Genomic DNA, 16884 nt, shown 5'->3' with positions numbered 1-16884 from the left:
ATTTTTCACTTATTTTGCCATTGTACATGGCAATAATTATTCTGTCCATTATCAAATGGAAGAAATTATGGATGTTTTGATATCAAAAATTTTTATTTTATCACTTAATTTGCCATTTTTCTCTTAGCGGCATGAAGTGTCGCAGCACACCCGGTTACGTGATCCTATGAGATGGGCTCGCCGAAGGGTTATCATGTTAAAGGGTTACTCGTCGGTAAAAAGGATACATTTGAAAAAAATTGGATTGAGGGTAGTCCTTTCTTCTAACGTTTGACATAAATCCACTCTAACCAATAGATGGTATAGTAAGAGCTCTTGGACATCTCTGTAGTGTGATAACGATGTAGCTGCTGCTCCTTAAGTATCCTCCAAATACTTGATGCAGAGACGTATTTGTTTGTCGTGCCATATTCTTTACACTAATGGTTGGATCTTGATCAACTAAATCTAAAATGATATTCTCTTTCTGAGTTGTTCTTATTGTTCTCGGGCTACCGGAATTAATATTTTTGGTCTCACATTCCCAGTTTCTCGACAACGTCGTTCCAGGACTTTAAACTTTTTTTAATTGGAACATTCCTTCTGAGAAACTTTTCTACATAAAGCGTAATAGCTGCACTAGCATTTGCAAACACTCGCGAAAGGTTAATAACATGTCGGTCTATTCAACATTTCGATTATTACTTAACGTATTTATCAGCAATATACAATGTTATTACAATGTTAAAATACAATGTTATTGACATTGCATTTTCAACTATCAATAAATGTAAGTTATTCCTGGTTAACTCATCAGAAAAAGCCATTTCGAGGTTTCATTACAATGTTGCCGTTACGATTTTTTTTTAGTAAGCAAGCTCTCCTTATTTTTCAGTGTTCTGCCTATCCTAGCAACGGGGTCTTCCCACGTCCCACGTAAGCAACAAAATACATGAATGGCATTAACGAGTCGAGATACGCAGTTCTTCCATGGACAAAAGTTGTAGGAAATTTGTCACACTATAGACGAAAAATATTTTTATACTTACAGGGTGTTTCATAACAACTTTTATTTAACTATTATTTTAATTAACAACTTTTTTTGGCAATTAACACTGGCCCTTTAAATCTGAATTTCTTAGCGACTGATCGAGCTTGAAAGTTAAAATTTGTAACAGTTGCTGTTTAGATATCCTTAAATAGATCGCTATTGGCTACATTGGTTTATCTTATACAGTGTGTTCAAAAATGTAACTACTGTTTTACCATACTCAATTGCAAAAAAGTCGAAAATTTTAAATGGAACACCCCATATTTGATTAGCTTATCAGATAGAGAATTTAATTCTCTACAAATTTGAAGTACATGTCCTATCTGTTGTAGCTGATATAACGGAATGAATCAAAATCATGTAAAGAATGGCAGATTTTATATATTTTTTCTATTAGTAGGCCATGAAATATATACATTTGACAGCTTTCAAGTGATACCGTCATAATTGTTTGTAATTTCACAGGTGGTAACCGTTGACTTGATCCAAATTAAAAAAAAACAAGTTAACGATGACAAATTAAACGATATTTCAAATGTCATATTTTTATTAATTACATAAATAACGAATTTGTGAACATGGTTTTTATTTTGGGAGAATGCCAACGAAATACTCTTCTTGCTCAAAGCGTATATCATGAAAGATATCCAAATGCCCGAATTCCGAGCAGGCGATGTTTCGATAATGTACTACATAGATTTGAAGATATTGGAAGTGTCGACATAACGTCGAAAAAAGTCGTATGCGGTTCGAGAAGAGAATAACGAACTAAATGTTTTATTAAGTTTGCAAGAGAATCAGCATGTAAGTATACGACACATCGCTAGACCAACATATATGACCAGATTGAAAGCTTGGAAAGGAAAATTAACTTTTTAAGTGTTCGATTAACAAAAACTTGTGCTTGTGCTTTCTGACAGTCATGGCCGCGACTCCAGTCTCTTTCTACCAAAATGGTTGTGACGTTCTTACTGTATGTAAGCTAAATGCGTATTTTGTAAATGTATTGGAGAATGTTGAGAAATTATGTTTTGATTTTACTAAAAATTATTATGTTGTTGTTATTGCAAGAACAAATGACATACTTGGTAACAGTAATGTACCAGCACATATTTATGCCAAACTAAACTGGCTGCATGATTGTTCAAACCTATCTGTTCCCTATTGGACAAACACTACTTAAACGAAAATATTTATAATTTTAACTGTAACATGTATACCTTTTTAAGCAAATTTGATAAATGTATGAAATGTTTTGTAGATAGCAATCAGCTTTTAAACATGACTGAAAAAACACGACATGAACTCGAAAGGTAAAAAAAACTTTTTAATTATATAGCAAACTTGATACAAGAAAATCAACACTTTAATGTAGTAAGAAACCACAATCTTGTTACTATCTGCTGTAATGATTAGATTTTCCCCATTGTGGAAGAAGTAACAGAAAAAAAAATGATCATAGTTTAGAGTTATTGTACTCAAATGTTCGGGGGTTGAATAGTAAGTTAAATGTCTTAGAGGGTTACCTGATCGACAAAGAGTACCAAGTGCTTTGCTTTACAAAGAGTTAGTTGGTTGAAATCTGATGAAGTGGATGTGCTCAAGTTGCTTAATTTTGTCCCTTGTTCATCTTTTAGTAGAAATATTCATATTCATGGTGGAGTAGTGATAATGATAAATGAACAAATGAAATTTGAAACTCTTGAATCTGTTAGTCGTTTGTCGCGTGAAGTACACTTTGAAGTGAGTGGTGTTTTATTGAATAAAGATGATATTATAATTTTAAATACTTATCGATCTCCCAAAGGCTGCCTGAATGTCTTTCTGGATCTACTTGGATGATGTGCTGTCTATGTTCAGTAACAGGAGAGTAATTGTGACTGGGGATTTTAATGTTAGGTTTGGCACGAATGATGGAGAAGCGGATAGGCTGATCGACTGCTTTGACACTTTTGGTTTTTTGCAGATGGTGGATGGTGCGACCAGGGGTGCTAATTGTATTGATAATAATATTATCAATCCAATTTGCACCCAATATATTATATTCATAAATTTTAACGATCACAATGTTGACATTAACATTGGTGATCAATTTTCAGATCACAATAGTATATCTATGAAGTGTAGTCTAAGTAGTAATAATGTTGTTGATCAAAATATAACATTACGGCGCATAACGCAAATAGGTAAAAATAAATTCTATAATGCTGTCTCCAATATCGACTGGGACTTTGTGTCGGATGCTAGTCTTCTCACTTCCTCTAAATTTGAATTATTCATGGATAAAATAATATATGCGTTCACCGTTGTTTTTCCTGAGAAAGAAATATCTGTGGATAGATTGAAATCATCGGCTATATTCATCGGATATGCGCGAACGTTTGAATATCCTAGATATCCTATATGCTTGTAATAAATCAGAGGTTATTAGGATACATCGAAATAAGCTTCATCATAACTATAATAAAATGTTAACTGAAGCAAAAATTAAATTTAATGATAAGAGTCTCAATGAGTCAAATTTTTCTGGTAAAGCTATGTGGAATTTAATTAATAGCAGAAGAGCTAACAGATCCCCAAGAACTGAAGCAGTTTTTGATCCTAACTATGCCAATGAGTTTTCTGTAAATATTCCACATCAGATACAGGGTAATGTTGATGGTGGTGGTGGTGTTGTGATAGACGATATGATGAGAGAAAGTTTGAATAAAATTAGCGTAACAGATTGTTGCTTCTCTTTTGTGCAGGTGTCCTTTAATGAGGTGCGGGATATTGTAAATTCATTGAACTCAAAGTCTACTAGAGACATTTTTGGTCTATCTACTAACTTAATTAAACATATCAAAAATCTATTTATAATTCCCCTGTGTAAATTAATTAACTTATTATTGGGCGAATGTATGTTTCCCGATTGTTTAAAAGTTGCTCTCATTGTTCCGATATACAAAAAGGGAGATAGCAATAATATCGAGAACTTTAGACCAATCTCTTTACTTCCGATTTTCTCGAAAATAATGGAAAAAGCTTTGACAAACCAAATTATTTAGTATTTTGAGAAGAATAACTTGTTCACTTACTCTCAGTATGTTTTCGAAGGGGTCTAAATACGGTCAAGGCCATTGTGGCTTTCGTATATAATATAATAGAGGCCTATGAGAATGAGGAATATGCTGTAGCAACTTTTTGTGACCTCAGTAAGGCATTTGACTGTGTACAGCATGACCTATTAATTGCTAAATTAACAGTTATGTTATAACGGGTTGTATAGTGGCTCTTCTTTCGTGTGTAACAGAATGTCGTCACGTACAAAGAAAATTTTGGTTTTAGCCAAGTGCGAGGTAGAAAATGTTAACAAAAAAACGGTTAACAGTGATAAGAACAAAAGTAGTATGTGTGTTACTGGACAGGAAAAAAATGTTGATACCGTTGATTATCCTACCCAGTCTGAAACACCTAGTTCGTCGAAAAACATTACAGCTAATAAACCATTAAATGATGCTATTAGTGATGACGAAAATGATTCTGATATTGATGCATTTGATTCTGATGACACTGATGACTCCGAGTTTCTTGACAAAAACTATGTTCCACCGTCTTCAGACTGTGAAAGTGATGAAAACCGCTCCAACGACGAAGATAATTGCATGGAATATACAGAAAATGATAATGTCGTTTTAGATGAAATACCAGTAAAAAATTGTATGCAAAATGAAGAGGAATGGCATAATATAACTGAAGATAACGGTTACGTGTACCAAAGGCAAGAATCGTCTACACTAAATTTTGATATCACTACGATAAAAAATCCTATACACGTGTACCAGTTATTTTTATCAGACGATATAGTAAAAACTATTGTTGAAGAAACAAACAGATATGCACGTCAAATATTGATAAATCCGAACTCCTCAAAATCTCGACTAAATCTGTGGGTTGATTGCGACGAAGCAGAAATAAGACGATATTTTTCAATTATCTTGGTAATGGGGCTGAACGTTCTTCCTGCTTTTAATCTCTATTGGTCAAAGGATTCTATGTTCCGTAACGAGTTTATTTCTAACACTATGTCCCGGGACAGATTTCTCTTGTTAATGCGATGCATACATTTTTGCAATAACGACACTGCTGATAAAACTGATCGACTATACAGGGTGTCCCGCAACGATTGTACAAAACTGCATCAGCGTATTCTATGATCAAAAATAAACAAAAAAAGCCTAATAAACATAGGTCCGAAAATGGTCCATTTTCGAGATATTCAAAGATTTAGTTTCATAAGTTGATATTGTTAACATCATGAATTTAAATTTGTTTTTATAATAATTAAGTCGTTACTATGATAACGATAAGTTGTCTAATCAAAAAAAAAATAATAATACTTCACGAAATTATTATTTTACTATTTAATTTAATAAAACTATTAAGTATGGCTCCTATTAAATACTCCAAGGAAGAGATGGCGGATATGGTGTATTGTTACGAGCTAGCTGATGGAAATGCGTCGTTAGCAGCTCGTCATTACGCGCAAAGGTTCAGGAACAGACGATTGCCTAATAGTCACACCTTTAGCAGACTATTTCTCAGATTAAAAGAAACGGGAAGCGTAACCCACAGCCATTCCACGGAGAGACATTGCACAAGGCCGGTGGAATTAGAAGAAGCAGTTTTGAGAAGAGTCGATGAAAATGCCTCAACCAGCATTAGAAGAATTTCTGCACAACAAAACATTAACAAAACAACCGTTCACAGCATTTTAAGGGAGCAGTTGCTTTATCCTTATCATTACAACACTGTTCAAGCTCTAACAGAAAATGATGGCAAAAAAAGAGAGATTTTTTGTAGGTGGGCCATATTTACGGATGAAGCAACATTTACTCAAAGCGGAATTTTTAATATTCATAATGAGCACGTTTGGAGCGATGAAAATCCCCATGCAATACTAGAAACTCGTCATCAGTGGCGATTCAGTGTTAATGTATGGGCTGGAGTTATAGGTGATCAGTTATTAGGTCCATTTTTTCTTCCAAAGAGATTGACAGCCGATGCCTACATACATTTTTTACAAAATGACCTTACAGAGGCATTTGATGAATTACCTCAACAAATTCTAGAAGATTGCTACTTTATGCACGATGGAGCACCAGCACATTATGCACGCGCTACTCGAGCATACTTAAATAACAGATTTGGCAATAAGTGGATTGGCTGAGGAGGTCCTGTCCCGTGGCCACCATTTGACACAGTAAAACAAATTCCTGGTATCTTTGAACGCATTAGAAGTTCATTTAGAAAACGTATCCGTTTGTGTTTAGAAGTAAATGGTGCGCATATTAAACATTTATTATGACATGAATCTTTTCCAATTTGTTAAATATTCGTTGTTTTTATGCTGGTTGAACGATTTTCTTAAACAATCTTTGTTACTTGTTTTGTTAAATTATTAATGAACTGTATTAATTAACTTATTATTTATTAAACTTTATCTTAACCATCGTAACCATGGTAATCATATAATTACTGCATCTAAATCGTTAGAATTAATGATATTTACAATAGGTCAGCTTATGAAACTAAAACTTTGAATATCTCGAAATTGGTCCATTTTCGGACCTATGTTTATTAGACTTTTCTTGTCTATTTTCGATCAGAGAATACGCTAATGCAGTATTGTACAATCGTTGCGGGACACCCCGTATAAAATACGAGGTCGATTAGAAGCAGCAAATACAAATTTCAAACAAGTCTTAACACCAGGCAGTGTGATAGTTATTGATGAAAGCATGATTCCTTTTCAAGGCAGGCTGTGTTTTCGACAATATATTCCGAACAAAACACATCCGGAATCCAAACGAAATCCAAACGGAATCAAATTGTACAAATTATGTACCGTGGATGGATATACGAATAATATAATTGCCTATACCAGCAAAAACGTAACATCACCAGAACTAAGCCATTCTGAACAAATAGTGCACGACCTTTTAGAATGTCTTGAAGATAAACGTGGACATTATCTATATGCTGACAATTTCTACTCCAGCTTGGGTTTAGCAATGTCGCTATTCAATCATAATGTAATACTGTGGGACCCTAAGGTCAAACAGAAAAGGTATACCCAAAAGTTTCCATAGCAAAATGAAAAAAGGTGATATTTATGGTGCACAGAACGGTCCCCTAAGAATTATTAAGTGGATGGATAAGCGACCTGTTCTTATGCTGAGCACAGATCCAACACATACCGCAACCTGTATACCCACTCGTAAGCGGACCAGGCAAGGTGTTGATATCATAAAACCAAAAGCAGTTATTCAATACAACAAAGCCAAAAAGGGGGTCGATTTGAGCGACCAAATGTCGTCATACCACTCAGTGTTACGTCGAAGTTTGAAATGGTACAGAAAGCTGGCGTTCGAGATTTTATTTGGAACGTTTGTTGTAAATTCATGGAATATACATAATAAAATTAGTTCTTCAAAACAGTCTATTACCGAGTTTAGAAGAAGACTTGCGCAAGAGTTAGTTTTTACTCCTCACGAAACCAGGGAGAAGATACCGAAAAGAGTTTCGCACACATTTGTAAAGCCATCAGGGCCAGGGAAAAAAAGAAGAAGACAGTGTCAAGGTTGCTACAACAATCTAAGGGAAACGTATTCTAGCAGAGACGCAAGTAATTTGGTAACTAAAGTAACAAGTTATTGTAAAGATTGCCCTGGACAACCAGGAATGTGTTTATCATGTTTCAATATAAGCCACAAAAAATAACATTTTTGCTATGTATGTATTTCTAATAAACTCTATTTAATCTTCTGGTTCCCTTTATTTATATTTTGTGACAATTTCAAAAATTTCAAAAACTTATTTAGGATTGAGTTAGACTAATGCGGTTATAGACATAGGTAGTTGTTGATATCTAGTAACTATATCTCCATTCAGATTGATTAAATGTTTAAAAATGCGTTAAGTAAAAATAAACAATAACGTAATTACTAGTCCTCGAGGACCGGTACCGCACAGAGAGATAAAGAAGATAACGGTCCTCAGGGACCGGTAACGCACACAGTGCAATACTACAATTTTCAATTCCGCAGTCAACCTGTTAAAAAAATACAACTTTGATGACAGTAGTGTTAAATTAATTAGATCGTACTTAACAAATAGAGGTCAGGTGGTAAAATGTGATGGCAGACTGTCAACTAGGTGTGCAATTATGGTAGGTGTGCCTCAAGGTTCAATTTTGGGACCACTGTTGTTTTTGATATATATCAATGATTTGGCCGTGTCAGAAAGTGCTGCTGCGAGAAACGATGTCGAACTGTGGTTTAACTGCAAAAAATTAAAAGCCGATAAAACGTATATTTCCATATTCTCGCTACGGCAGTATCCGGATAACACGCTCAATTGCAGTTTCAATTGCAAAACCCTGTAAAATTTCTTGGGGTTTGGACTCAAAACTGTGTTGGGACCATTACATTTTTTACATTTGCAAAAAGCTTGGTTCCAACATTTACTTTCTTCGCCTTTTGAGTGCGAGTGTTTCGAGACGTGTTTTGAAGACAGCCTACGTTCTTGTAGTCTTGGGCTGTGCAGCTAGTTTTGAGAGAGTCTTTAGGTTACAGAGGAGAGCTATTAGGATATTAAATAACAAAAGGTATAAAGAAGACTGTCGCCGATCATTTGTGGAACTAAGTATATCAACTCTGTTGTTCTTTTCTACATTTACGAGTGTCTCATATATGTACGAGACAATGCGGATAAATTTATGACACATAGCGACATGCACAGCTATGAAACTAGAAATAAATCTCACTTAATACCCTAAATTCAGTAGACTATACAAGGGTCAAAAGAATATTGATGGCATTGCCGTTAAAATTGTCAATGTACTACCGCGTGAGACTGTACTGTTACCTGTTGAGCGTCTCAAGATCGTGACAAAACGATTTCTGCTCGAGAAGCCTTACTATTCGACCTCCGACTATCTTGGGGAAAATTTGTCGTCCAACATGTTTAATGTTAGTTTCATTTAATTTTAGTGAAATGTGTTTATTGACAAATGTGATGAAAAAACACGAAATGTCTGTTGATGTTGTTATTATTATTATTGTATGTATCTGACCTACGAAAATCATCATGTGAATAAATGATATTATCGTCAATAAAGTTATTATTAAGTAGAAGTAAAAGCTCACTAATTTGAATTTCCACCAAGAACTTCATGGAGACGATTTTGCTAACAGAGTAGCTTTCTGACAACTTTAGATGAATTAATTGAAAACCCTCATTTCATATCATCAATTCTATTTAGTGATGAAGCTACTTTTAAAAGCAACGGGTTAATAAACCGACATATGTAATATGTATTATTATGCAATCCTCTATGGCTAAGGAGCGTAAATAATGTATGGTCGTTAAATGTTTGTTGCGGAATATTTAACCGTAAAATAATTAGGTATACTGACGGGACAAATTTACAAAATATTTTTAGAAGAAGAGTTGCTAGAAGATGTAGATTTAGAAACTAGACAAAAAATTATATTTCAACACGACGACGGGGTACCTGCATATTATTTCAGGGATGTTTTTAAAACTTTTTAAGTGTTGGATATGGAAGAAATTGGATTGGTCGTGCAGGTCCAATATCGTGGCCAACAAGATCGCCTAATCTAACTCCACACGACTTCTTCCTTTGGGGATATGTCAAAACCCAAGTGGCACGCTAATATTCCAACGACGAAAGAAGATATAAAGAATAGAATACGGTGAAGCTTTAGAAATATCTCTACTGAAACACTAGATAATGTGCAAGCCGAATTCGTAAATCGACTTCATCTATGCATAAAGCACAGAGGGCTGATATTTGAACACTTATAAATGAAGTTTGGTTGAGAATTATTTATCGTCTTATTTCATGGCCTACTAAGGAAAAAATGAACAAGATTCTTTGTATAATCCAAACAGCAACTGTCACAAATTTTAACTTTCTAGCTCGATCAGTCGCTAAGAAATTCAGATTTGAAGAGCACAGTGTTAACTGCTAAAAAAAGCTTCTAATTAAAATAACTCAAAAACTAAAAGCGCTAGGAGTCAACGTGTCTTATTGGTCAACATAGCTTTGTGTGTAGAATCAGAATACGTAATAAAAACTGTACCATTCCATTTAAAATAACATGTTTATTTCAGTTATGGAACAGCCTGTATGTATAAAAATATTTTCCGTTTATATTGTGCTAAATTTCCTACAACTTTTGTCTAAGGGAGAACTGCGTATCTCGGTCCCTTAATGCCATTTATGTACTTTACTGCTTACGTGGGACATCCTGTACAGTTAAAACTCATGAATCAAAACACTTTCAGTTAAATTTTTTATTAGCCTAAATATTTTAGAATAAGAATACATAACACAGGAACTTGTAGATCTTCTGACTGATTAAGCCGAGGTCGCTTGTGGTCGAGGTTCAGCACTTAAGATTATATCAATCTGATACTGATTATCATATTGCAGCACCTCGGCCGCAAGTGACCTCAACTTCATCAGGTGAAATTCACTTTTGACAAAAAAAGCCTCGGGCTCAGTGATTATCATATCTACCTCAAACTGATTCTCATATCGCAACGCCTCGGCCGCAAGCCACCTCTGCTTAATTATCAAAAAGAAGGTATGATTACAGATAGTTTTTGAAAAAAAATCGCAAACAAAACAAATGACTTTTAGCACCGATGGTAAACATATTTGAAAGGATAGTATTAAGAATAATACAGGGGCCGATCAAAGAAAACAATACATGGAAAGTTCATACAGTTCATTAGACTTCAAAGGTTGCATTAGCTACTAACATGTAGTAGGATGGAAGAAGGTAGACAACCAAAGAGAACTCTCAACACGAGCTTCTGCGAGTTAAAATATGGTGAAGAGGAGTAGCCAAAGAGGAATTGAGGTACTTTTATAGATCATATTTTGATTCTTATCGCACTATTTAAGCGCTTAAACTAATATTTTTGGAACATATTTTTGGTTACCCTATTCATAATTAAATAAAATTAAAAAATATCAAGACATTAAAATAAATTAATAAGCAAAAAGTTAAAAATTTACCTAAACTCTCCAAAATCCTCCTGATTCGGTTTAAAGATAATTCGAAACCGAGTCTCCTCATCCGGGTCCAAAGTTGTAGCATATGCGCATTTCGTTTTAACAACTTCAGCTCCAGATTCATACGTCATATAAACGGGATATTTTAAATTATCAATTCTAATACAGATACCCTCCTTTTCAGATTGCTTATTCTTAATACTTAATATATATTCATCGTGAGGATTATTACAAGTACACAACATTTCAATAGCAGTCTTCGAAAAAATTACTTTCGGCGATGTTACGAGTGTTTGAATTTTTACGCACGGCATATAATCCGGTGTCTTAATATATACACAATCATCCAACGTCGCCGTAAGATGATACTTTACTTTTGTTGAAATTGTATCCAAGAGAATTGGTGGCCCAAGTATGTTATTAATAATAAGAGGAATATAAAATGTTGTTCGTTGAATTCCAGATGGATGGAAATTTAAGAATAAAGTTTTAGTTTCTTGAGAATGTAAAGTTATTTCTTGAACGAATTTAAATTTATATAAATCATCCGAATTCGTAATATCAAATTCTTCATATTCATTTAAATTAAAGTTGACTCTAATCAAAGCTGAACTATCGTTTTTAACCGTAAACTGAATTTTTGATGTTGTGCTTGCTGGTATTTTAGGAAAATTTATTATATTTGGTGTAATAATCACATTCGGATATATTACGATTCCTTTTATCAACACTTCAACGTAACCAGCTCCCACTGTACAAATTCTTAAATTATATTTAAATTTCACACAAGTGGGAACTTTTGCAGTTACATACACATTTGTAACACATGCTGGTCGTAAAACGCCATTCAAAGGGTATATAGTTAATCCAACACAGTTTTCACAGTCTTCAACCAAGAAAGATAATGGTATAATTTCGGTATTTTTTAATAGAATTGATTTCAGAACTGGCTCATTTAAGGGTATCTCGCCAAAATCAATTTCTCTATCCAAAACAGAAATATTTTGTAAAGTTATTTGCGACTCAAATTTTAATTTTTGACGCATGGTTTCTCCACAATATAATTGACCTTCAGTTTCATTTGGCCCGGATATTGTAGTAAAATATCGACAAGTGCATGTAAGTTTGGATTTTGGTGCAACCATTCCCACACCAGGTTCAACGCCAAAATTATGGTCGATACACACCCAAGAAAACGGTATCGGTATATTCAAAATGTTCGTTAATTCGACATATTCCTGTAGATTTCTATTGGTAAACGTAATACATTTTTTACTCATTTGTAGAACGTTTGCAACCACTTCTGTTATAATCGGTACAGCATGTGCTGCGCTTTCGTTTACTATAACGTAGAGATTAGTTGAGTAGTAGCCGACGTAAGCCGTTTTATAACACATTGTTATTATGGCTTCTTGACAAGGATCTATATTATGACGTGATCCCTCAGAAAATACCAAAGAAAATTTATCGGATTTTAATAAAATTCTTACAGGAATATTATTTTTGTTTTCAATTTTCAGTTTAAATATATAATCGGCATTATTAGCGATCTGAAATAAAAAAATATACATTTTAGTTTCAAAAATTTTTCAATTCATTAAGTTATTGGAAACTAGTTTTGACTTATTAAAATGTCAATCATAGCCTAACAGCCTTGTTTATATAGCTTGCTTTTTCAAAGAAAGGGCCAATTGAAAAAATAAAATCAGATAGAAGAATAATAGAAAGAAGGAAGCTGTACTTATCTTCATTATCTCCAGTACCTTTGCAAATGAGACCTTACAAGGGAAGTAACACAACAGTGGTACGCCAATTTTGGTGAAATTTGGTACAGGCATAGAATGAACCAAAATAAGGCTTAAGTATTTTTTTACACGTGCGGTAAAAGCCCCTGTGCCGAGTTTTAGGGGTTGAAAGTTTGAGGAATGTACATTTTTGCATATATTTCGATAACGAAAAGTGCTATTAAAATTTGGTAAATTGAATCTGAGATTCATTTTTAATAAGCTTTCATCTATCACATCTTAGTGTCTTAGTCTTTCATTGATCACATCTTAGTTAAAACTTCTCTCCCTCGGGAAAATTTTCTATCAATAATATCGCATTCAAAAATTACAGACCACTGTCCTGTGTTTTTACAGCTGAATTTCCCTGATAGTTGTGATAGTAATCAGAATATTGAAACTAATAGGTACAGGAACATAATTAATTATAACAAGTTTATTAGCACTATGGGTTCACAAGATTTCACAAATCTTCCTTTGAATATTGATGATACAATTAAATTTATAGTGACAAAATAACTAATCACAGGGACGGTGCTTCTTTCAGAAAGAGAATTCCTGCCAAAAATAGGAAGCGTAAGCCTTGGATTACGGACGGAGTAGTAAGATCTATAAATGTTAGGGATACCTTGTATAAACAGTACAGATTAGATGATAGAAACTGTAATGGAAAGTAAAGTATTTGTAGTTGGCGAATATTGCACAATAATTAATCAAGTCAATAAACTCAAAAAAACGCACGAGTAGGCATACTTGTGCGAGGAGTGCGATATTCGCCAATTCAACAAATAAATTGTGATTGTTATATTGGTAATTAGAAGTAAGTTAAACTTAGAACTGTAATGTAGTCGTCGTAAGATTAAATAAAGAAAGTAAAGAAAAAAGTTATTTTAAATAAATTACACTCCAACCCATAAAGAAATCATACAGAAATGAAAAGAAGAGCTTAAACATTACATGGCGACCCTACCAGTTCAATTATAAATTGGCATTAGAAAAAAAAAACATATTAGGATAAAAAGTCAACGAAACAGTAAGCGGAGGTACCACGACCACAACCCTTGGGACAACATTTACAATGTGGGAAATAGGAGTTTTCCTTGTGGGATTGCTGCTCATCATTATAATTGGTCGTTTTGTGTGGATAAAATGCAACAAGAGGATGGAGAAAAAAATTCGAAGAGAGATCACCAGGAGCCAGGAACTAATGGAACTCAACGTTCGTACAGATTAACTCGTGAATTTAGGTGCCGAGTGGTCTTTGTAACGGTCAGTACTATTGTTTATTATTTTATGGATATTTTAAAAGAAATTAAGAATTTATTACATGAAGTTAAGGCATTTAAAGTTAATAAAATTAAAGATAATCAAGATAAGCGTAATGATATAGAGTTAATAAATCGTTGAATTAGTCAAGTAGCTGGTTTTAGTTCAAGGTTAGATAATTTAAAATGTTTAGCTATAAAGGATGTTCAAAAGATAGACTGAAAAGATAGTTTCTGAAATTAAGAATTATAATAAAGCAATAGAATTATTACTTGAGGAAATTAGAAAAATTCTTAACGATAGGTTAGAAAATATTGAAACCAATATGGGAGAATCATTTTGTTTAAAAACTGCTGGTAGCCTTCTTCCAGTTATGAATGGAGAAGAAAATACCACTAAAGCGTTAATTGATTCAATGATACAAATTTTTTAATTAAATTCGTATTGAAAACGCGTCTTTCAGAAAACGCAAAAATAGGACTCAATAAAAGTTATGATTCTTTGGAGGCACTTGCTAAAGATATTAGAATTAATTTCATCACTCAGAAATCAGCAGCCGTTCTCTCAAACCAACTTCACCAAATTTGGCAATTAGAAAAGTCGATTGATGATTTTGGAAGCGAAGTAGAACAATTACTTAGCGAGTTAACTTTAGCTCAAGGAGTTTACATTGCGTTTGAAAAGTGCGATATAAAATAGTTATGTTACAGTGATATTTTGTCGGTGGTTAAAGCTTTTATATAGCTCCAAAAAAGAAGAATGATCTGTATTAACACAAACAAGTTATGATAGATCCTACTACGAAATAGAAAGGCTTTAAATTAATATTGACCGTGTGGGACGTTGTCAATTTAAGTACACACGAACGTTTAAGAAGATGTCAGATTTACTAAGTCGATGGAAGAAAATTAAAAGAAGTGGTGCATTTCGCAAAAAAGTTAAAAAGTGCTATTGAGGGGAAAATCCTAAAAGGATATTAATTGAAAATTCAGGGACACAATTAAATACAACAACTCATTGTAAACCACAAATAAAGGTCGCTACAGTACAGAATGATTCACCGAGTCTAAAAGGATGCAGTGATTACGAAAAGGCAACCGAAAGTTTGTTAGTTGAACTACAATCTAAGGATAACAATGATTTAGAAACATTAGAGCTCAATAAAAAGGTAACATTTAGAAGTGATATAAGAAAATGGGCAGTTCAACATCGCATATCTCACTTAGCACTAAGAGACCTTTTTCATATCTTAAATCAGAATTTTACAATTGTACTTCCTCAAGATTCCAGAACTTTGTTAAAAACTTATCCAACTATTACGATGATAAAAGTAGGGAATGGGCATGATTGGCATAATGGTTTTGAATGTGCATTAAAGCAAATTGTTTCCCAAGTGTCAGACCCTCCAGCTTATATTTCTGTAAATATTAATATAGATGGATTGCCTATATACAAAAGTAGTAGAATTGAATTTTGGTCGATATTGTTCAATACTCATGAATTGCCTGAAGTGCGACCAATGATCATTGGTATTTATTGTGGCAAAGGAAAACCCGCTGATTTGTCGGCTTATTTACAACCTTTTACAAAAGAAGCAAAGGTAATATTATCAAAAGGTTTAATAATCGATAATAAGAAAGTTATAGTGAAATTAAGATGCTTTATATGCGATTCGCCTGCTAGAGCTTTTGTGAAAGGTAAGACTGAAATATTCTAAATATTTCTAAAAAAATACCATAACAATTTACTTTTTTATGATAAAATATGTTTTTCTGCAGGTGTTGCAAACTTTAATAGCAAACAAGGATGCCTTAAATGTACCACAATAGGTGAATATTCTTATATATCTCATACTGTCTATTTTCCAGGATCAGGATGCAAGAAAAGAACAGATGCTGCTTTTCGCAAAAAAGCATATGGTTCACATCACAAGCAAGAGACTCCATTAACCTCACTAGATATAGATATGATTAAAGACTTTCCAATTAGTGATTCTCTTCATTTAATTGATTTAGGTATAATAAAGAAGTGTTTATTGGGTTGGAGAGATGGTAGTTTTGGCAACTATAGAAGTAAATGGTCTGCAAGGAAAATTAGCTCTGTTTCAAATTTCCTGCAGAACTGTAAAATGCCTTCTGAAGTTCATAGAGCTGTTCATGGTTTAGACGTTTTATGTCACTGGAAGGGTACATAGTATCACACATTTTTGCATTATCTTGGAATAGTGATACTAAATCTTTAGATATATACGAACATTTTTTGAAATTATTTTGTGCAATAACTATTTGCTCATGTAATATCTACAAATGTTTTCTGCGGTTAGCTCAAACGCTACTTGAAAGTTTTGTAGACGACTATGCGGATATCTATGGAGAAGATTTTATTACCAGCAATGTACACAATCTCACACATTTAGTCGATGAAGTGCGAATATTCGGATCTTTGCCTTCTTTTAATGCTTATCCTTTTGAAAATAGATTATATTTAATCAAGAACTTGTTAAGAAACGAAAAGAAGAACTTGTTAAGAAATTTGCCATTGGCACAAGTAGCGAAACGTATGAGTGAAGTAACAAAAATTTAACTTTTTCAATACTCAAAGAAAAAAGTGAAGAAGGATTCTTTACTAAAATTGTATTTAATGGGTATTTTTTATCCACAAGAAAGCATGATAAATGGTTCTTAGACTTTGATAATAATATTGTAGCTATGAAA

The 16884-nt window shown here is 33.5% G+C and overlaps 1 protein-coding gene across 1 annotated transcript in view; it reads right to left on the bottom strand.

The window, feature by feature from the left end:
- LOC111415991 (cilia and flagella-associated protein 47-like) overlaps positions 1-16884 on the bottom strand; it is a 75159-nt gene that overhangs the window by 17901 nt on the left and 40374 nt on the right. The window contains exon 10 of the mRNA XM_023047902.2: positions 11124-12670. Coding sequence (XP_022903670.2) covers positions 11124-12670 — 1547 coding nt within the window. The remainder of the gene's footprint in view (positions 1-11123; positions 12671-16884) is intronic.

This window comes from Onthophagus taurus, chromosome 6 (genome assembly GCF_036711975.1).
Source record: "Onthophagus taurus isolate NC chromosome 6, IU_Otau_3.0, whole genome shotgun sequence".
NCBI lineage: Eukaryota > Metazoa > Arthropoda > Insecta > Coleoptera > Scarabaeidae > Onthophagus > Onthophagus taurus.
This window is presented reverse-complemented; position numbering and strand designations above follow the sequence as displayed.